This window comes from Rhamphochromis sp. 'chilingali' (assembly GCF_963969265.1).
Source record: "Rhamphochromis sp. 'chilingali' genome assembly, chromosome: 1".
Taxonomy (NCBI): Eukaryota; Metazoa; Chordata; class Actinopteri; order Cichliformes; family Cichlidae; genus Rhamphochromis; species Rhamphochromis sp. 'chilingali'.
In genome coordinates, this window is record NC_137929.1 from 38,821,263 (window position 1) to 38,843,498 (window position 22,236).

Below are 22,236 nucleotides of genomic sequence, written 5' to 3' on the forward strand. Positions count from 1 at the left end.
CTTGTTTCTCTCCCCTTAGATAATAATTTTTATTTACTTTAATGTACTGTAGATCTTTTTTCTTTTTAATTGTTTATTTTATTTGTAATATATTATAAATGTCTTTCTGTGAAGCACTTTGTAACTTTGCTAATAAAAGTGTGATATAAATAAAGTGTGTTGTTGTTGTGTGTCAGACAGAGTACATGTTACAGCTGTTCAGTGTTGTGCATGAATCCACTGAAAGAGAGCTTTCATTTAAAAGCACTCATTGTCATTTAAAACAGCTTCAAACCCTCCAAAATGAACGAAAGCTATCAACATGATGGGAAGTAACAACTGCTCTGATGATGCTCAGCAGCCTTTTTACTGTGTAGCAGTTTTTCCAGTTCTCGATGTGGTTCGGCCTGTACTTTCATGTAATACTGATTTATATTGACAGTGTCAATCACATGTTCAGCAAGACCATGATAACTCTGTGTGTGACACATAAAATCAAATCGCTTTTAAACTACTTAAAATATAGTTTCTAACTTTCTCTTCTGCTTCATGACTTTTTTATGCACTGAAACTAAAGGAGCTCGTGATTTCTGACTGAGCCACATAGAGAAGAGGAAACACAGCCTGTGGTTTGAGCCACAAGTCTTCCTTTCAGCAGGTTTATGTCATGGTCGCTGTGTGGCAGGCAGGATGAGGACCCAAAATGCAAACTCACGGACTCAGGGGATAAACTCAAAATGCAGCTTTATTGCTGACAGGTGACAAACGAAAGCAGTGATACCAAAGCAATACAAAACTAAACTACACTGGGAAAAGCTAATGTAACATATACCAGAAGACACGGGGAGAACCACACACAGCATGAGGGAGAACGCGACGCCGAACAGAGGGAGACGCAGACAGAAATACACAGAGGGTTAACGAGGAAAGTGGGAACACACGGGGAACACAGCTGACACAGATAACCATAACGAGACAGGGCGGGGTGAACATAACACTGACGGGAGACGGGCAGAGTCAAACAGGAAGTACAGAGGTTCAGACAGGAGGAGAGAGAGCACGGGGAAAACACAGACATAACGGGCTGGGGAAACATGGAATAAAACATAAGGAGAGACGAGGGCTCACAGATACACAGAGGGGCACACAGGGGGTAAAAGCCACGAAGGGAAAACACTTAGGGAACAACACAACAGGGCAACTCAGGAAATAAGAATACTGGGCCAACATGGCCCAGGACCATGACATCACCCCCCCCCCCCTAAGGGCTGGCCCCAGACAGCCCAAACACAGGAAAACAAAAACCAAACAGAAAACGACCCAGGGCGGGCGGCGGGGGCCCAGGACGGAGGGCTCGGAACAGAAAACAAAAACGAGCAACAGAAAACACAGGAGCACAAGACCATAGTTCAAATAAAGTTCAGGGGTTCGACCCAGAGCCCACCGGCACAAAAGTTCACGGGTCACACGGTCGGGAGGCCGACCGGGCGGGTGGCACAGGTGACAGAGCTGGTCCGGAGGCCGGCCGCGCGGAAGGCAACGGCGGCGGCGGCGAAGGGGACGACTGAGCAGTTCAGGAGGCCGGCCGCGCAGAAGGCAGTGGAAGGCAGCGGCGGCGGCGAAGGAGACGACTGAGCAGTTCAGGAGGCCGGCCGCGCGGAAGGCAGCGGCGGCGGAGAAGGAGACGACTGAGCAGTTCAGGAGGCCGGCCGCGCGGAAGGCAGCGGCGGCGGAGAAGGAGACGACTGAGCAGTTCAGGAGGCCGGCCGCGCGGAAGGCAGCGGCGGCGGCGGAGGAGACGACTGAGCAGTTCAGGGGGCCGGCCGCGCGGAAGGCAGCGGCGGCTCTCCAGTGTCAGGCGTACTGGCCGAGGCCCGGTGGGCACAGGACCAGTCGAGGCAGGACCAGACGAGGCAGGACCAGACGAGGCAGGACCAGACGGTGGCGATGCGGGGGCCGGACCAGGCGTCGCTGCAGAGGCTGAGGCTGGACCAGGCGACGGCGAAGCAGGAGCTGAGGCTGAGGCCGGACTGGGCGAAGCAGAGGCCGAAGCCGGACTAGGCGGAGCAGAAGCAGAGGCCGACGCCGGACCGGGCGACGTTGAAGGCGATGACGGGGCCGGACCAGGCGATGACGCACAGGCTGGAGCTCGACCAGGCGTGGCAGAGACGGAGGCTGGACCAGACGAGGATGAAGACTCGGATGAAGCCGGACCAGGCGAGGCAGAGGCGGAAGGTGGCTGGATGGGCTCCTCGGGCCCTCCAGCTGATGTGGCATGGTGCTGGACGGGCTCCTCGGGCCCCCCAGCTGACGTGGCATGGTGCTGGACGGGCGGCTCGGGCCCCCCAGCAGACGTGGCATGGTGCTGGACGGGCGGCTCGGGCCCCCCAGCAGACGTGGCATGAGGCTGGTGCGGTTCTCCTGAACCCCCAGCTGACGAGGAAGGTTGCTGAACGGGCCCCTCGGGCCCTCCAGCGGAGACGGGTGGCTGAACGGGCCCCTCGTCGCCGCAGGGTGCCGGATAGGCACACCTGGGAGTCCAACAGCAGAGGCAGGATAAACTGTTATGAAGGCCCCTGGCTGGACTAGGAGCTGAGGAAACACAGGCTGCTGAGGCACAAACCCAGAGAGAGAGAGAGCAGGTAAAAAACAGTCTATAGGGCTTAACATCTTAACACAAGAAACCATGAAGTGGACAGTGGTAGGGACCACCAGTTCTGAGCCAGCAATCACTAGGTTCCCAAAGTCTGCATCAGTCCAAAGTGGCTCAGAGGTTACTAGCCCAGTCTGTGTAGTCCTAGGAGAGGTCAACATAAGCTGGTTGGACTCAACCGGTGGTAGTGTGCGACTCAGAGGAGCTGGTTCAACCATACGGAAAACAAGAATTGCCACTCGATCCACAAAAACAAGGCTTAGATCATCAGGAGCTAACTCCTGGAAAAACAGTAAACACACAGGTATGGACCTAACCAATGGCACCGTGGTAGCATGACTGTGGTGTGTTGGATGGATGTGTTTGTTGGAACCCGCACCCGCAGTGATCTGTGGCTTCAGAGTGATGACTATATTGAGTGGAGAGACAGATACAGGTAAAACGGTACGTAAACCATTAACTGAAGCGGGTGACACTTCAGGCTGAGAGTGAGTGGTTACACCATTGTTCGAGGCCAAAATCCTATCTAGTGATGAGTTCACAGAGGCAGGAGAAAATGGTGTCACATTAATCCTGATCTCAGCCTCCATCTCCTGAGTGGAGGTAATGGTGCTGGAGCAAAACAGTTCAAAATCACCCTGTTTATTACCTTCAGGAAGACAGAAGTCATGTTGTGACATTACAGAGTCCAGGTCACCATGATCTGCAGTTATGTTTGCCTCATGATGACTTAACATGGGTTCATGATCAGTGTTCACAGTTTTCCGTTTGTGAGAAACAAGTGTAGCTGGGCAAACCGGAGCACTAGTTATGCTTCCGTTACCTTCATTCAGAGACTGGTGGAGGAGCAGGGCCGGGTCAGGAGGGAAGACATTAGCCACCGGCAACTCAGACTTGGTTGGAACTGCAGACACGGAAAGGGACACAAAAGGAAACACCTCCCTCCCACTATCAACATGAGAAGCAGTGGAAGTCTTTCTCAGTCTATGTGTGGATTCTAAGGTCCCTGCAGGAGTGAGTGAATTAGTCGTGAATGACTGAGAAGAACTGTCTCTAGCCTGCGGCTTGGTGAACAGCTCATTGCTAGCCATATCACCGGCTAAGTCTGTAGCCACCTCACATGCCTTCTGCTCAGAGGTAACTTGGAGTGACTGGACAGTTTCACTCACCTCCGAGCGTCGGGCGATGCGATGGCGACGCGAACGCCGTTTCCTTTTGGCCGTGGGCCCCGTTAACGTGGAAGGTGGAGCCTCCTGTGGCGTCACAGAGGCTGAGGAGGCGAGTGTTGGCGGGGCGGCAGGCGGGAGCTTCAGGCAACTCCGGGGGCCCCCAAGGGCTAGGCGTGTCCCGCGGAAAATCTCACCGTAGTGAGGAGTGAGCCATGGCTCCTCCCGTAGCTCTTCCTCCAGTTGCGCGCATGCGGCGCGCTGCCACTCCTCGAGGTCGGAATCCGCGCCCCCCACAGCCACCTCGTGTTGCTCAGTGGAGGGCAGAACGGGCCGTGGCGGTGCGCGACAGCGGCGGGAACGCCGTTTCCTCTTAGGGGCGGCCGTGGGCTCAGCCTGGCCTTCCGTGGCGACCGGCTCCTCGCCCTCAGACCACATCCGTGCCAGGCAGGAAGCAGGAGACGAGTAGCCCGATCGCGGCGGCGAGGGTGGGTGGCCGATCTGTGGTGGGACAGCTGACGAGAGCTCCTCCTCGGTGATAAGCCAGGGCTTCCAACGGAGCTCGTCCTCCCGATATGCCCGTAACACCTGCTGCCGCTCCTCTTCACCGAAGTCGCTGGCCTCTGGCATCTCCGTGCACCACGTAGTGTAGACAGGCGGTGGCGAAGATGTAGAAGCCGATGAGAAGCGAACAGGCGGCGTAACGGTGGTGAGCCCCATGGTCCCAATCCTGACCGTTTCCGGTTCTTTCTGGGACAGCTGCCCCGGGCGGATGCCCACGGCGGACACAAGAAAGTCCCGGATGTGGGGGCGCAGTGCGCCGAATAGCCACGGGAGCCCGGACACCATCCGCTGAAGACGGACGGCTACGGTCTCCCGGTATTCGCCTCTAGGCAGCGTCGCCCATTCCTCACAGTGGTATTCCACCGTGTAGACCAAGTCTTCCTGGAGGTCCGCGGAGGGGGTTGTGAGCTGCTGGGTCCAGTTCGTGGTCGCGTTCTTCTGTCATGGTCGCTGTGTGGCAGGCAGGATGAGGACCCAAAATGCAAACTCACGGACTCAGGGGATAAACTCAAAATGCAGCTTTATTGCTGACAGGTGACAGACGAAAGCAGTGATACCAAAGCAATACAAAACTAAACTACACTGGGAAAAGCTAATGTAACATATACCAGAAGACACGGGGAGAACCACACACAGCATGAGGGAGAACGCGACGCCGAACAGAGGGAGACGCAGACAGAAATACACAGAGGGTTAACGAGGAAAGTGGGAACACACGGGGAACACAGCTGACACAGATAACCATAACGAGACAGGGCGGGGTGAACATAACCTGACGGGAGACGGGCAGAGTCAAACAGGAAGTACAGAGGTTCAGACAGGAGGAGAGAGCACGGGGAGAACACAGACATAACGGGCTGGGGAAACATGGAATAAAACATAAGGAGAGACGAGGGCTCACAGATACACAGAGGGGCACACAGGGGGTAAAAGCCACGAAGGGAAAACACTTAGGGAACAACACAACAGGGCAACTCAGGAAACATGGCCTAAATAGGGAACAAAATACAAACATACAAGAAAACTAAGAATACTGGGCCAACATAGCCCAGGACCATGACAGTTTATGATTGATTCATGTTCTCATCAAACTTCACACAGCAGAGAGGAAACAAGGAGTTCAGACAAAGAGCACAGCGGGAATTCCATGAGCAGCTGTTTTCCTGATTGTTGATTTATGATCTGCTCATTTAGTGCCTCTGTGTTCACTTTACTGCTACATGTGTTACTCGAACATTTGAAGCTATTTATTTATTATCAAAGAACCATCAAGTCGTTTAATGTAAGTTCTCATATTTTACTTTTTAGATGCACATTCATTTTAGTTTGCATCTGTGTGGGCTTCCTCCATGAACTCCAGCTTCCTAACAGCTGTTCTTATCATTATTTATGATATGTTCATTTAGTTATTCTGTTTTCACTTCACTGCTACCCGAAATCTTGCGAACAGAACATTTGAAGTCATCTATTCTCCACATCAGAGAGACATCAGTGTTCAGGGTCGGTCCTGTGACGGGCTTTAAGTGTGGATATAAAGTTATAGCTCCTTGTCCCATATTTCCCATGTCAAACTCTGAACACAGCTTCCAAGTCCAATCACTGGACTGTGCTTACAGCTGGTGGCCAATAGAGGGAGACATTAATCCATTTATAATTTATTGTAAGGAATGAGAAGATGTTGATATGACTGAAGAACAGAGAGAACAGAGGAATTATATTGACTTTGGACCCTATCATGAAAATAATCAGGCCTTGGATGGATGTCATAGTGATCAATGTTGATCAATACGAGTGTAATGAGCTTGATGCTTCAGTTTCTGTTCTCCTGTATGCACTGCTGCAGTTTCATCAAAGAGGCAACCTGGCTGTCTGTGTAAATGCTGCTGCTTTCAGGTGTCACAGAGCAGCCACAGTTTGCTTCTCTTCTCTTGTGTTTTATGTTTTACTGTCACTGACTCAGCAGTGCCAGGCAAACAAGTAAGCAAACGTGCTCAGCTAACCAGGACCATCCAGCAACGCAGTAAGCAGAGAATATCTATGTAGATAACTGTGGTAATAGTAATATTTCAGTTATATTACTTTAATTTTCAAAGTGGAACTGGCTAATTCTTACTCATAAAGTGTCATTTATGCTAAAACATTGATATAATACATTTATTTGACTGAAACATTTAAATGAAAACAATTACAGGAATTGAAACAAATATACCAAACATAGTATGACTCAGATTTGATTCAACATAATTACCCTGTTGTGCTAAATGTGAAAAGGATACTGTATGATTACTGTAGTTAAAATACTATTAGATGTGCTAGATTATTGTTTTTTATTTCGGTCCCAGGTTTTAACTAATTAATAATCCAAAGGACAAAAGAAAAAACTTAATGTTCATGAAAATTCCTTCATTCAGAATTAGCAATCTGATGATGTAGTTAATAATTAAAAAGTATTGGTACTGGTATCAGTATCAGTGAGACAGGCCTTGTATTTTACTTGGTATCAGATTAATATCAAATCTTGCACACACATCTTATTGCACACGTCCAGAAATAGTGAAATATTAAATTTATTAAACTGTTACAATTTCAGCACCATGGACAGCGCACAAGGTTCTCACTGCATGAGCTGTGCTCTCTAACACGTGACTGTTTGTCGTGGTGGACCTGCACAAATTTAGCTGCATGCACATATAGATCTCTCTTTCACATTTATGGGCATAGGTTAATAATTTTCATTAAAAAGAAAAATGAAATAATTTACTGTTGTACTGTTTCTAGGGTCCCTGTCCCTGGGTTACATCATATCACTGCAACAGTGTAATTATATTTGAAATAAGAAATCTCAAGAGAATCTGTCACTCTCTCTGCCCACAAAACCAGATCTTTGTGTAACTTCAGACAGTCAGATCCTTGTCATTCTCCACCTTTCTCATGCAAAAACACCTCTCCAATATAAACACTGGGTTGTGTTTAGAGCTGGTATTCAACAGAGGGCGCAATTTAGTTATTTATTGCAATGAATTAGTCTGCTTGGCTGACTGTTAAATATTCCAGTCCTTCTACTTGTAAGTCACTGGGTGTCCATCTGAAACTGGGAAATTAAGGAGGAGTCGGCCTCATTAAGTGCTAAATGACCCAAGAGAACAGCCTTGATTGCTGCCACCATGCCTCGCAGGGTAACTGCACATTTATCACCTCCAGCTGGGACTGCAGAAACTGCAGGATCATGTCAACTGTGGGGGTCCAGCTGGTGGACCACACCAGGAGGCCAACAGCCACCAGCAGAAGGATTAGTAGTCCTGGTGGGTGGTGTAAAAGACTCCTGTAGTGTTCTCACTTCTGGATCAGGCTGGATCAGGGACTACAGAAACTGCAGGATAATGTCAACTGTGGTTTTTTTGTCTCCTTTTTTATGGCACAGGTAGGCAGGGCACCAATTCACTGAGCCTCTGGCACACCTGCTACTCGTCAGACGCTTTCATCAGAAGCGTTCCTAAGGAGCTGCACGATGGTCGTCTAGTGTCAGAGTATTGTCCTTTTCAGGGGTGTCTGTGTAACTGTTCGCCCGCCTACCAGAGCTTGTGGAGATCATCTTCTCCGAGTCTATACGGAGATTCAGTTCATGTCTCAGCACCTCACCTCTCAGTCTCCCTCCGTGCCTCTTAAGTCTGGCTTCTAATAACTTCCCCAGTGTCTATATGTCAGACTGTATCAAGTAAGCTCTCCAGTTCTCGTTTATTTTCCCATTTGTGTTCTTTTCGGTTTACGGCAAAACACCACTAACACTATTATCCCTCCCCCCTGAGATCAAGTGCGCCACCAGTGCATGTTCACCCTGCACGTCCTGGCTCTGTGTTTCCATACATGTCCTGTCTTGTAAATACGTTCCTTCCCTGTATATAGCCTTTCACTGTAAATAAACTTCCTTCACTGCAACCCCCGAACTTCCGTGTTTTCTGCTCTTGAGTCCACCCATAGCTACACCTAACAACAGGCTGCCAGCCTGAGCCCTACTGGGAAAAGGTGGAACAGTGACCCCCTTCACCTGGGACAGGAGGACCTTCAGAAAAGGGTGTCCCTTTCTGAGTGGTGGGACAGTTGGAAACCAGGCCATGTGGGGCCAAAGTGGGGCCACCAGGACCAACCCCACCTCTTTGGTCTGGACCTGGCAAAGGAATGACTGGAGGAGGGAGTATGGAGGGAAGGCAAAAGGGTTTGCCAGGTTGTCACACACAAGGGGAGGGACATCGTTCTGCAGGGAGACAAACAGATGGAAAAATGTTGACTCCCTGGAAAAAAAGAAAAAGGTTGTCTTCTGCCCTGTCTGTTATGACAATGACATGGTGCCCCTGCAGACACAACAGAACTTACTTGAGTGCCAGGACGACAGCTTGCAGCTCCAGCATTTACAGTGAGGTCAGTAAGTATTTGATCGCCCTGTGATTTTTTTTCCTCTTACTTAGAAATCATGAAGGGGTCTACAATTTTCAGCATAGGTGCATTTACACAGTGAGAGACAGAATCTAAAAAGAAAAATCCGGAAATCACATTGTATGATTTTCGAACAATTTATTTGTGAATTACTGTGTCAAATAAGTATTTGATCACTTGAGTCAACAAATGTTAATATTTGGTACAGACGCCTTTGTTAACAATTACAGAGGTCAAAAGGTTCCTGTAGTTCTTCACCAGGTTTGCACACACTGCAGGAGGGATTTTGGCCCACTCCTCCATAAAGATCTTCTCTACATCTGTCAGGTTTCGGGGTTGTCGCTGAGCAACACAGTTTCAGCTCCCTCTAAAGATTTTCTATTGGATTTAGGTCTGGAGACTGGCTAGGCCACTCCAGAACCTTAATATGCTCCTTACGGAGCCACTCCTTGGTTTTCCTGGCTGTGGGCTTTGGGTCATTGTCATGTTGGGAGACCCAGCCACGACCCATCTTTAATGCTCTAACTGAGGGAAGGAGGTTTTTGCCCAATATGTCACAATACATGGCCCGTTCATCCTCTCATTAATACAGTGCAGTCGTCCCGTCCCCTATGCAGAAAAACACCCCCAGAGCATGATGCTTCCAGCCCCATGCTTCACTGTACGTATGGTATTATTGGGATGATACTCATCATTCTTCTTCCTCCAAAAACGGTGGATGGAGTTAAGACCAAAAAGTTCTACTTTGGGCTCATCTGACCACTGGACGTCCTCCCATGACTCCTCTGGATCATCCAGATGATCCCTGGCAAACTTCAGACAGTCCTGGACACGGGCTGACTTAAGCAGGGGACTCTTCTGTGCGATGCAAGATTTTAAACCATGATGTCTTAGTGTATTACTGATAGTAGCCTTGGAAACGACCAGCTCCTCCCGTGTAGTTCTGGGCTGATTCTTCACCATTCTTGGCATCACTGAAACCCCACGAGGAGAGATCTTCCGTGGGGCCGACGGACATTGACAGTCATCATTAGCCTCTTCCATTTCCTGACAATTGCTCCAACAGTTGTTCTTTTTTCACCAAGCTGCTTAGCAATTGCCCGGTAGCCCTTTCCAGCGAGGTCTACAGTTTTGTCTCTCGTGTCTTTTGATAGCTCTTTGGTTTTGCCTATGTTGCTACTTAGACTTGGCTGGTTGTGGGGTGCACAGGTGTCTTTATGACAGCTAACGACCTCAAACAGGTGCTACTTATTTAGAATCATGAGCAGAGTGTAGCTGGACTATTTGAAAGCAAAATAACAGGTCTTTGAGGGTCAGAAATCTGGCTGATAAGCAAGTGATCAAATACTTATTTGACACAGTAATTCACAAATAAATTGTTCGAAAATCATACAATGTGATTACCGGATTTTTCTTTTTAGATTCTGTCTCTCACAGTGGAAATGCACCTATGCTGAAGATTGTAGACCCCTCAATCACTTCTAAGTAAGAGAAGTTGCAAAATCACAGGGTGATCAAATACTTACTGACCTCACTGTAAATGTCTTAGACAACCAATGACTGATCTAACAGCTGCTGAGCCGAGAGCCTTCATGGACTGTGCACCAACCTGTTGGGGAGTCATCTGTGAGGACCAACTAGTGGCAGTGTTGGGAAGGTTACTTTTAAAATGTATTCCATTACAGAATACAGAATACATGCTCCAAAATGTATTCTGTAACGTATTCCGTTACGTTACTCAATGACAGTAACGTATTCTGAATACTTTGGATTACTTAATATATTATCATGCTTTCTACAACAACGTGAATATACTATTGCTGTGTGATTTATTACTATTACTGAAGGTCCGCGACTCCGAACTGTAGTAAAGGGACCTCTGACTAATACGGCGGGGTCCCTGTCGGCTCGTAGCCGAAAAATAGCTTTACTTTGTTGTGTGGGTCAACTTTTATTGCGAGAGACAGAGAGAGGCGTTGAAAGGCTGCTCCAACGGAACTTATTGTTTTCGGAGGAAAACGCTAACACAGTGTACAGTCGAGTCTTAATAGCTTACTTACAACTGGGTTCGTCAGGCACTCTTCTTGGCTGAAGTGGTTATTATTATATTTACATGCATCCAGCTCCCGTTTCTGCTCGATGACAGCTCGTACTTTTCCACTCCCCTTTTTCTCCCTCCTCGTGCTCACAGACCCATAACGTGTATGGCAGTGCATTCTCCCTGCAACACGGACTACACTGCCCATGATGCTACATTCTTTAGAGCTATGCTTGTAGCATTCTGCCTGTTAGCTTAGCACAACAACAACAACAACGAAAAGGCGCTCTCTCACCCAGGAAACACACAGTCACAGAGAGAGGGAGAGAGCGTCGCCCTGTAACCATGGCAACCGTAATGCTGCCGCCTGGAACAACAGAACGTAGCTGTCAAACAAAACCCAAACAGTCCTGACCCGCGACAATATGAAACAGGAAAGTACCGCAGTGTAATCCATTTATTTCAACAAAGTAACTGCATTCTGAATACCACCTTTTTAAACGGTAACTGTAACGGAATACAGTTACTTATATTTTGTATATTAAATACGTAACGGCGGTACATGTATTCCGTTACTCCCCAACACTGACTAGTGGTAAGTCACAGGACCCATCCCTTGGCCCTCCTCCAGGCTGGTTGAGTACCTTCCACCGATGGAGAGCTCGATGTAGCCCCTGTGAGACCACCACTGTTGGGACTGTGTTAAAACATGCTTCAGTTTCTCACATTTTTATGCAATCCTTGTTCACCCTACAGAGTTATCAGTTTCATTAAAAAAAAAAAAAATCAGGGGTTTAGGGTGGGATTAAGGAAGTTTCAGAGTACTGCAGATTCCTCAACCTGTAGATGATAGTACATATGAGTCTAGTGGTGCATGTCACCCCCTCCCTGCTTGTTCTTTGTTTCTCTGAGCAGACTGTGATGACTGCATGTGTGGAAAAGACTGTTGTAGGTTTGGTTTATTTTTATCTGCCGAAAATCTGATACCACAAAATTTCTGTCTGGGCCTCCAAGAAAAGAGGAAATGCAGCCTGTGGTTTCAGCCTGAAGTCTAACGTTTGTCTTCTTTAAAGTCAACACAGCACAGTGGAAATGTGCAGGTATGACAATGTGTGAAAACAGGTTAAAAGTAGCTTTATTGTGGTGATGACACATGCTGGACTAAAGGATAAATAAAGCATGTGGGCATCAAGAGAAACGGTGAAAAGCTTGTTTCTCACGCTCATGTCTTTAAGAGTCTCTGCATGGACGTGCTGTAAATGTTCATTTATCTCTGACATAAATAAAATCATCCATCACTCTCTCTGTCTACAACATCATATACAGATACAGTGATACAAATAAATTATTTAAAAATCATGCAATGTGATTTCCTTAATTGTTTTCAAAATCCTGTCTCTCACAGTGGGAATGCAGCTACATTGTGAATTTCAGACCCCTCAATGATTTCTAAGTGGGAGAACTTGCAATGTCGCAGGGTGTTCAAATACTTATGTTCCTCTTTGTATGTTTTTCTTCTTACTGCAACTTCCAAACAGGCCAGTTCCTCACAGTATAACATGAAACTCCAAAGTATAATCACAGCTTTGTAACCAACAGAGGAGCCAGTAAATCATCTATACCTACTGATACTAATGTGTCTGTTTGGCTGGTGTTACAGAAATGGTTCCTACACCTGTGATGATGACGTCAGTGTTTGACTCCAAACTGTCTGCTGGACTCTGCAGTATCACAGAGTCCCCAAGTTCTTAGGCCATTTTAGATTTCATGTCTGGAGGCATTACAACCTCATGACATATTGATATGTACTGAAATTTTTGCATTTGCTTAACATAAGCTGCAAATAACATAAAAACATGAAGTAACATCTTAATGTATTTTACCTTTCCCACAGAAAAGTGGAGGGAAGGAAAAACACACCTGTTGTTAAACAATCTAAAACACTTGGATATCAACATGTTTGTGAGTGTGTGTAGATGATACTGCAACAAACCTTAACTGTAACCTTTGTACAGACTGTATATTGAGAATGAGAAGTGAGAAACTGAGGTACACTGCATTCTCATATGGAGGGGATTAGCCAATCACAAAGTTATCACACCTTAAAGCTTTCACTGCTCTGCTGTCCTTTTGGACTCTAATGTGGGCGGAGCCTATAGTAGCTTTCATTGTGTAAAAGATCACCTAGACAGGTTATGGAGAGACAGACAACCATTCATGTTCACATTCACACCTGCAGGCAATCATTGGAATCACCAGTTAACATAATAATATCTGACTTTGGACTCTGGGGAGAAGTCAGACAGGTAGAGGGAGAACATTCAATTCAATTCAATTCAATTTTATTTATATAGCGCCAAATCACAACATAAGTCGCCTCAAGGCGCTTCATAGATACAGAGAAAAACCCAACAATCATATGACCCCCTATGAGCAAGCACTTTGGCAACAGTGGGAAGGAAAAACTCCCTTTTAACAGGAAGAAACCTCCGGCAGAACCAGGCTCAGGGAGGGGCGGCCATCTGCTGCGACCAGTTGGGGTGAGAGAAGGAAGACAGGATAAAAGACATGCTGTGGAAGAGAGACAGAGGTTAATAACAGATATGATTCAATGCAGAGAGGTCTGTTAATACATAGTGAGTGAGAAAGGTGACTGGAAAGGAAAAACTCAATGCATCATGGGAATCCCCCGGCAGCCTATGTCTATTGCAGCATAACTAAGGGAGGATTCAGGGTCACCTGATCCAGCCCTAACTATATGCTTTAGCAAAAAGGAAAGTTTTAAGCCTAATCTTAAAAGTAGAGATAGTGTCTGTCTCCTGAATCCAAACTGGAAGCTGGTTCCACAGAAGAGGGGCCTGAAAACTGAAGGCTCTCCCTCCCTTTCTACTTTTAAATACTCTAGGAACAACAAGTAGGCCTGCAGAGCAAGAGCGAAGTGCTCTAATAGGGTGATATGGTACTACAAGGTCATTAAGATAAGATGGGGCCTGATTATTTAAGACCTTGTATGTGAGGAGCAGGATTTTGAATTCAATTCTGGACTTAACAGGAAGCCAATGAAGGGAAGCCAAAACAGGAGAAATATGCTCTCTCTTTCTAGTCCCTGTCAGGACTCTTGCTGCAGCATTTTGGATTAGCTGAAGGCTTTTCAGTGAGTTTTTTGGACATCCTGATAATAATGAATTACAGTCGTCCAGCCTGGAAGTAATAAATGCATGAACTACTTTTTCAGCATCACTCTGAGACGGGATATTTCTAATTTTAGAGATGTTGCGCAAATGGAAGAACGCAGTCTTACATATTTGTTTAATATGTGCATTGAAGGACATGTCCTGGTCAAAAATGACTCCAAGGTTCCTCACAGCGTTACTGGAGGCCAAGGTAATGCCATCCAGAGTAAGAATCTGGTTAGATACCATATTTCTAAGCTTTTCAGGGCTGAGTACAATAACCTCAGTTTTATCTGAATTAAGAAGCAGAAAGTTAGCGGCCATCCAGGTCTTTATGTCTTTAAGACATTCCTGCAATTTAACTAATTGGTGTGTGTTATCTGGCTTCATGGACAGATAGAGCTGGGTGTCATCTGCATAGCAGTGAAAATGTATGCTATGTCTTCTAATGATACTGCCTAAGGGAAGCATGTATAATGTAAACAGAATTGGTCCTAGCACTGAACCTTGTGGAACTCCATAATTAACCTCAGTGTGTGAAGAGGACTCTCCATTTACATGAACAAACTGGAGTCTATTAGATAGATATGATACAAACCACTGCAGTGCAGTACCTGTAATACCTACAGCATGTTCTAATCGCTCTAATAGGATATTATGGTCGACAGTATCGAATGCTGCACTAAGGTCTAGCAGGACAAGCACAGAGATGAGTCCACTGTCAGAGGCCATAAGAAGATCATTTGTAACCTTCACTAAAGCTGTTTCTGTGCTGTGATGAGCTCTGAAACCTGACTGAAACTCTTCAAATAAACCATTCCTCTGCAGATGATCTGTTAGCTGTTTGACAACTACTCTTTCAAGGATTTTTGATATGAAAGGAAGGTTGGAGATTGGCCTATAATTAGCTAAGACTGCTGGGTCTAGAGATGGCTTTTTGAGTAAAGGTTTAACTACAGCTAGCTTGAAGGCCTGTGGTACATAGCCGATTATTAGAGATAGGTTGATCATATTTGAGATCGAAGAATTAATTAATGGCAGGACTTCTTTGAGCAGTTTTGTAGGAATGGGGTCTAAAAGACACGTTGATGGTTTGGAGGAAGTAATTATTGAAGTTAACTCAGAAAGATCAATTGGAGAAAAAGAGTCTAACTTAACATCAATGGTACTAAGAGTAGCTGTAGATAATATTACATCTGTGGGATGATTACTGGTAATTTTTTCTCTAATGATAAAAATTTTATTTGTGAAGAAGTTCATGAAGTCATTACTAGTTAACGTTAAAGGGATTGTTGGCTCACAAGAGCTCTGACTTTTTGTCAGCCTGGCTACAGTGCTGAAGAGAAACCTGGGGTTGTTCTTATTTTCTTCAATCAGTGATGAATAATAAGATGTTCTGGCTTTGCGGAGGGCTTTCTTATAAAGCAGCAAACTATTTCTCTAGGCTAAATGATGATCCTCTAAATTTGTGACACGCCATTTCCTCTCCAGATTACGAGTCATCTGCTTTAGGGTACGTGTTTGAGAATTATACCACGGAGTCAGGTACTTCTGATTTGAGACCTTAGTTTTCACAGGAGCTACAGTATCCAGAGTCGTACGCAGTGAAGAGGTAAAATTATTAACAAGATAATCGACCTCTGTTGGGGTAGCGTTCAGATAGCTGCTCCGCTCTGTGTTGGTACAGGGCATTGAAGTGGGTGGATTATATTCTTAAACTTAGTTACAGCGCTTTCAGAAAGACATCTACTTTGATAAATTCTACTCTCCACCGCTGTGTAATCAATTATTGTAAATGTAAATGTTATCAGGAAATGATCAGACAGGAGAGGGTTTTCAGGAAACACTGTTAAATGTTCAGTTTCTATGCCATATGTTAAAACAAGATCTAGAGTGTGATTAAAGTGGTGGGTGGGTTCTTTTACATTTTGAGAGAAACCAATTGAGTCTAATAACAGATTAAATGCCATGTTGAGGCTGTCATTTTTAGCATCTACATGGATTTTAAATATATATGTTTACACATATGTACAAACTCCAAAACACTTATAAATTCCAAACCACGTACAGAGCTACCTAGATCACTTAAATTACACAATTGAAAGCATATGTATATTGTTTGTGTATTTATACACAAACACTCATATATATTCAAATAATAAAAAAAAAATGTTCATTTACCTGTTACTACCACACACCAAATCCAGTCGTTGGTACTTGCTGGCTTGTGTAGCCACTTGGTAACAAAAGCTCAACACTGCCCCTAGCATCCTGGAGCACTTCTGTTGTGTTTTGGAGTTTGAACGTGCTTTTTTCTCTACAGGCCACCGTAAATATACTTTTATTTATTCACTCCACATGAAATGTAACCAATAAATTATAAAATACAAAAAACAACTGTTTACATTTCAACTTTTAACCATTTAAATTTTCAGCTTTATCCTTTTAAACAAATTTAAAGTGAAACAACACAAAACACTGCAAACCACAACACAATAAAATATAAATAATATAATATAAAATATGCAAAACAAAAATAAGATGCACATTCTCTGTCATATAGGCCTGGGGTGATTTTTTGGGAGTGTTTTCCTGCTTGGAATTGCATACATAGGATTCACTGCATGAATAAACTTTCTGAATCCTTTATCATCCGCAACTGAAAATAGTTGTGGATGATTACTATACCTTTCTAATGCGACGTTGTTGTCCCTGGCTCTCTTTCTGTCTCTCTCCCTCCCACTCTGTTCCTGTGCTACTGGGGGTGTAACTACTGCTGGTGGAAAATATTGTGTGACTATTTCTGTGTGGTAGGTGACGACATAGCTGCAGGATCATCTCTGCACTTAAAAATAATAAATGATCAAATTTTTTCCCATCGGGCTGCAGAACCAAGAAGAAGAAAAGTTGAAGGCAAATGGTTGCTGTGCTCCAGATGACAACATGTTTTGGCCCTGATAGCTGACAGCACAGAGAGATTATAATGACACTGTGGGATGAACAAACAGAATACAAAGCAACATTTTAGGAATATTTACTTTATTATTATCAGAAATGCAGGTCTTTACCAATAAGTCCTGATATCTAGCTTCTGTTTTTGAGCTTCTAGAAAGATTTTTTTTTATTAACACTACAAACTATAATAAAACTGTAAACAATGACCTTGTGCTGATAATCTTTTAGAGTTAATTCAGTCATATTGTAGTGTAGAATAAAAAGGGGATGTTTTTTCCTCTTCTAGTTTCATTATTTTAATATGGCACTATTAGTTCATTAGAATCATATAACCAGCTTTGCATTAAATATATACTGAAGTTTTTGATCTTACATTAGCCTTTGTATTACAGTGATTGTTATAACTCTAGTTTGATTTTCTACTTACAGGTACCAGAATAATATGATCTTTCATTGCAGATGTGACCATGATCAACTTATACATATTGCAGTTTGTTGCTTATTATAGAGTTGTGCTCAAGTTAATTAAGGGTTAAAAGCTACAGTCAGCGTGAATGTCTGACTGATCTATGGAGGGGAAAGGCTTCGAGCATAGAGGGCCGCACGCGCTTACATACCACTGATATCATATTATTCTTTGTGGTCTTTTATTCAATTATGTTTTTTGCTAAGTTTAAAGTGGTAGTTAATTAAACAACATGCTTACAGTACATATAATACATATAATCTAGGAATATGTCCGGCCTGAGGCCTTAACTCATTTGGAGTCTCACTATATTTTGCTCTACTTGGTAACAGATGACCAGAGTCAATAATTAGCCTCAGAGACCCTGAGGGCTTGAAGTTTATTACCTTGTTTGGAAGGTGTTATAGAAAGGAGAAGTTCTATGTCTGTTTGTAGCCATTAAAGATGTACAAGATGTACGATTAACTGTGACTAATGTCTGGAACCTATTTTGATCTGTCATTACGCATGAAGGGGCGTTCTAATACCCTGATTTTTACAAAACTATGGAGATGTGTTTTTTGTGATGAGATCTGAGGCTGTCTGCATACAGTTTCCATCTCCCATGGGTGTGACCATTAAAATCATCGTTTGACTTGACCTGGCCGGACCAGTGTTGTTATTGTGGTGTTTCTCCTGTCTCCATCCCCAATATTTTGAACCATAACAGTTTGGGGGCTCGTCCTGTGGTATTGGGGTGGAAGTCGGAGGTTTGGATGGTCCGAGGTTGTCGAGTGGACAGGCACGGACCAGGGATCTGACGTGAGTGGGCTCCCCGGGTACATCTAAAGGTAAGGCACTACCTGTTGAGTTGATTCCCAAATTGTGCCAAATTGGGCTGCATTAAATTAAAAGTCTACTCACTGAAGTTGCTGGTGGGTGTCTGTTTTGATTTTGATGAAGATCCCCGTGTGTGTGTTATGCAGTTAAAGTCGGTTAAGAGCATTTAATGAAGTTGAAAAAGTATGAAAGAAATGCTGGGTTAGAGTCCCAAGAAATTGAGTTAAAGGCTCAAGTAGTTTGGTAGGGAATTGGTCATGTTGTTGGTTAAAGTCCAAATTGGCTATAAGTGTGGTCCTGTGTGATTATAAGTGAGGGTTGGCTCCATTGACCTCTAGGTGGCACTTGCCTTGGTCAGACTCTTGTTTTAGGGTGTTGACTGTTGTTTCAAATTGTTACAAATTGTTATAGGACAGCACCAGAAGTTGCTAAGAAGCGCATAGCCCGGAGGTTACGCTCCCTCCTGGCCGTGGACGCGCGGCCTTGACCTGTCGGCGAACAGGGTTAGTTCAGTTTGGCTTATCTGTGGGGTACAGGGCATCCTGAAATAAGCTAGGAGTTAGAGTCTCCTCACCGTTGGAAACGGTGTGATGTGCTTTTTTGGACAAAGTTAAATTGAGTTAGGGATTTTAGAAATTAGGTCAGAAACTGTTCCAGAAGTAACAGATACTGTTTGATTGATTACAAAAAAGTGAGACTTTCTTCGGTGAGACCTGTTATTTTAAATTTGTCGAAATTGTGTAGGCGCTCTTTAGAAATTAGGTCAGAAACTGTTCCAGAAGTAACAGATACTGTTTGATTGATTACAAAACAGTGAGACTTTCTTCGGTGAGACCCGTTAACTTAAATTTGTCGAAATTTGTTAGGTGCTGAATCTGTCTGGCCTTGCAGTGGTTGTAAATATAAGACGTCTTTGTAATATAAAATAATAGAGTTTTGTCTGAGCTTTGTGTGAGGCTGTGGGTGAGGCGCAGCTGCAGCGCTGAGAGCTATTTTTAGACGGTGTGTGAACATGCAAATGAGCCGGCAGCTGGGAGGAGAAAGGAGTTGTTTCACTTCCTGCTCAGAGTGTGTCTGAACTTTACAAGCATAAGTTATAATTACAGCTGAAACTCTGTGAATAAGTGGCTGGTTTTGATGTTATAACAATATAAATGGCCTTTGATTAATTGCTGTGAATATGTGCTTCATTAATCAAATTGCTTGTTGGTTTAAGTAATGTAAAAAGCATTTAAGACTGAGTCACTTCAGCTTATGAGGAAGATAGGGGAGTGTTTATAATTCGGATTAAACTGCTGCAAGTTAACTGAAAACAAAATTTAATTAAACTTACAACATTTCACACTGATAACACAACTGATTTTAAGCCATAACTTGAGTACATAAAGCTAATAAAGTATTTATGAGCTGCCTTGACACAGAGAAAGTGGAGTTCTTCACCCTGAAAGGATGGAATGATGCTCTGCCTTTGCAGTCAAGTTCAGACATAGCCCGTAAGCAAACATGAGCCACTAATAAGCGTGATATAATTAATAACCTCAAAATAAAGCACATTGGGTGAGTCACCCAGACAACAGGAAAACATATGATCACGCAATAAAGTGGATTTGTTAGAACCCGTTTAACATTTGCCCTTTCAACAATAAAGAAATATTTTGAGTCCCATGCACTAAACAGTCCCATCCAATACTGATAAATTACTGTTTAAATAGAGTACAAGCAAACATGCCAATGTTCCATTGTGCGACCTGTAATATACAAATTGCAGAGGAGGAGGATGACACAGGTGAGACAGAAGACATGGAGAGCATAGTGGAGGCTTTGAAACAACTGAAAAAGCAAAATAAGAAGCTGGAGGACCAAATGAAGCAGTGGATTCCAAAACCAGGAGATGCTAATATGTATCACACAACAAAAACATATCCTTGGGCCACATTGTCATCTAACGCCGCAAGACGACCACATATCATGCCTGTGATGACCCTTGGGGGAGGACAAGTTCATGGCCCAGATGGACAGACTGCAGTGGTTGTTGGAGGAGTAGCGGATGTTGAATATACCAGCGCGCCACTAGTGTTCCACAATGAAGGGCCTATGACAGTTAAATGTCAGTCCCTCAGTGGGGGAGGGCAAGAGATAGCATCAGCTGTAGATGAAGGCTCGACCTCGCCTCCCCGTTCCCATGAGAGAGGAGATAGGCCAGGCGCCGAAGCACCAAGGGAGAGCCTGCCAGACCAGAGCGGTGAAGCGGTTCAGAACCCTACAAACGACGACATGATTTCACCGGTGGAAAGGATGGCACAACAGGCTTTTATTGATATGCTTTTATCGATATGCCAACACAGCAAAGTATTTTCTGGTGTAATTTTCTACAAAAATTAATGATTTAATCAGATGCTCGGATTCCCTTCAGGTTAAATGTTTTTCTTAAATATGCTGTGAGGTAATAAATCTATCAATTTAAATGATATTAAATTTGTTGACTGAATGTTTTTTGTCATTAGTTACAGTTCAGCCACACGGGGAGTCATTTCCTGAGTTTGGGCTTACAGCAAAACTTAAAAACAGATTTCCAGCACAAGATGAGAACATTCACAGATCTATTCTGAGGTCAGAGGAGCCGTTCAATTATAGACCTACATGAAGATATTTGAGCACACGGTAAAATATGTTTTTGTGTTTTTCTGCAGCCTAAAGGAAGAATTTCAAGATAATTTCAATGATAAAAAAAATCAAACAGAAAAGCAAATTTATTAAAAAGACTTTATTGAAAATACAAACTTCAAAGTAGAAACTCAGATAAACACTTGTGATCACTAAGAAGTTATAAAACCCGTGAACACTGAAAAACTGCTTCTATTTGTTACTATTATTTAAACTTTTCTTTATCAGCAGATTTCATCATCAATTTTCTTAAAATTCATAATGTTCATAAAATGAATTATAATTAATGAACTCAGTTTTGTATCTGTGGACTGTGTCAGTCTGCTTGTCTGCATCAAGACTCCACATGGGAAACAAGAAGACATGTGACAGTCAGCTGAAGTACATCTGCAGGATGAACGAGGAGATCCAGAATAATTTATAATATCACTAATCAGAAGAAGAAAACTCCAGCAGGACCAACAGGACACAACAACACAGCCAAAACTATGATCTGCAAAGTGTGTCAGTAACTAAGCAACAAAGCAAACTCTCTCGCTCTCTCTCTCTCCCTCCCTCTGTGTGTGTGTGTGTGTGTGTGTGTGTGTGTGTGTGTGTGTGTGTGTGTGTGTGTGTGTGTGTGTGTGTGTGTGTGTGTATGAAAGAGTGTTTTTGGTCCTCGTCTATTCTGCCACAGGCTTATATTTATCTAGTTGAAGACCTTGTGGTGTGTGGCTGTATCACCGTGAAAGGAGGAAATGCAGCCTGTGGTTTCAGCCTGAAGTCTTCATTTTAGCAGTTGTTTTTTTATGTTATCAGCTCACAGCAGAGAGTTAACAAGCAATTCAGACAAAGAGCACAGTGGAAATTTCACTTTGACCTCTGTGTGGACGACACATGTTTATGTGACGTGCCTGTACTGAAATAATAGTAATAATTATCACTGCTTCATTAACTATGCATGGCAGTGTGTGAAAACAGACAAAAGTAGCATCATTGTGGTGATGAGACAGTAAAAGGAAAAACATTTTTATGGGAAAATGTGAAAAGTTTGTTTCTCACGCTGAAAAGCCGCTGTCTTTAAATCTCTGGACATGCTGTAAATTTATGGACATGCTATGTGTGAATTAAATAAAATAATCTCTCTTTCTACCCACAAAATCTTAACTTGTAACACATGATGGTTTGTAATCAAACCTTGACTTCACTCATATTTATCTGTCTGCTGGACGCTGCAGTTACATTAAGCTGCTCCATCCAGGATGAGTTTGTGATGCAGAAGCTGAGCCTTTCAGTAAAATCAACATCATCATTCTTCATCAAACAATGTAATAAATCTGTAAATCAAA

The 22,236-nt window shown here is 44.0% G+C and overlaps 2 protein-coding genes across 2 annotated transcripts in view; one reads left to right on the forward strand and one right to left on the reverse strand.

Annotated features, from left to right (window-relative positions):
- LOC308408021 (Fc receptor-like protein 5) overlaps positions 1 to 22,236 on the forward strand; it is a gene marked incomplete at its 3' end in the record, with an annotated part of 174,560 nt that overhangs the window by 36,742 nt on the left and 115,582 nt on the right. The gene's annotated exons all lie outside the window — the stretch shown is intronic.
- On the reverse strand, positions 2,037 to 9,756 carry LOC308400137 (uncharacterized protein; the record flags this gene model as incomplete). Its single annotated transcript, XM_080887635.1, has 7 exons — positions 2,037 to 2,154; positions 2,511 to 2,589; positions 3,456 to 4,743; positions 8,408 to 8,614; positions 9,022 to 9,113; positions 9,232 to 9,318; positions 9,459 to 9,756. The coding sequence occupies 7 exons, from the start codon at positions 9,754 to 9,756 to the stop codon at positions 2,037 to 2,039; spliced, it is 2,169 nt and encodes a 722-aa protein (XP_080743761.1).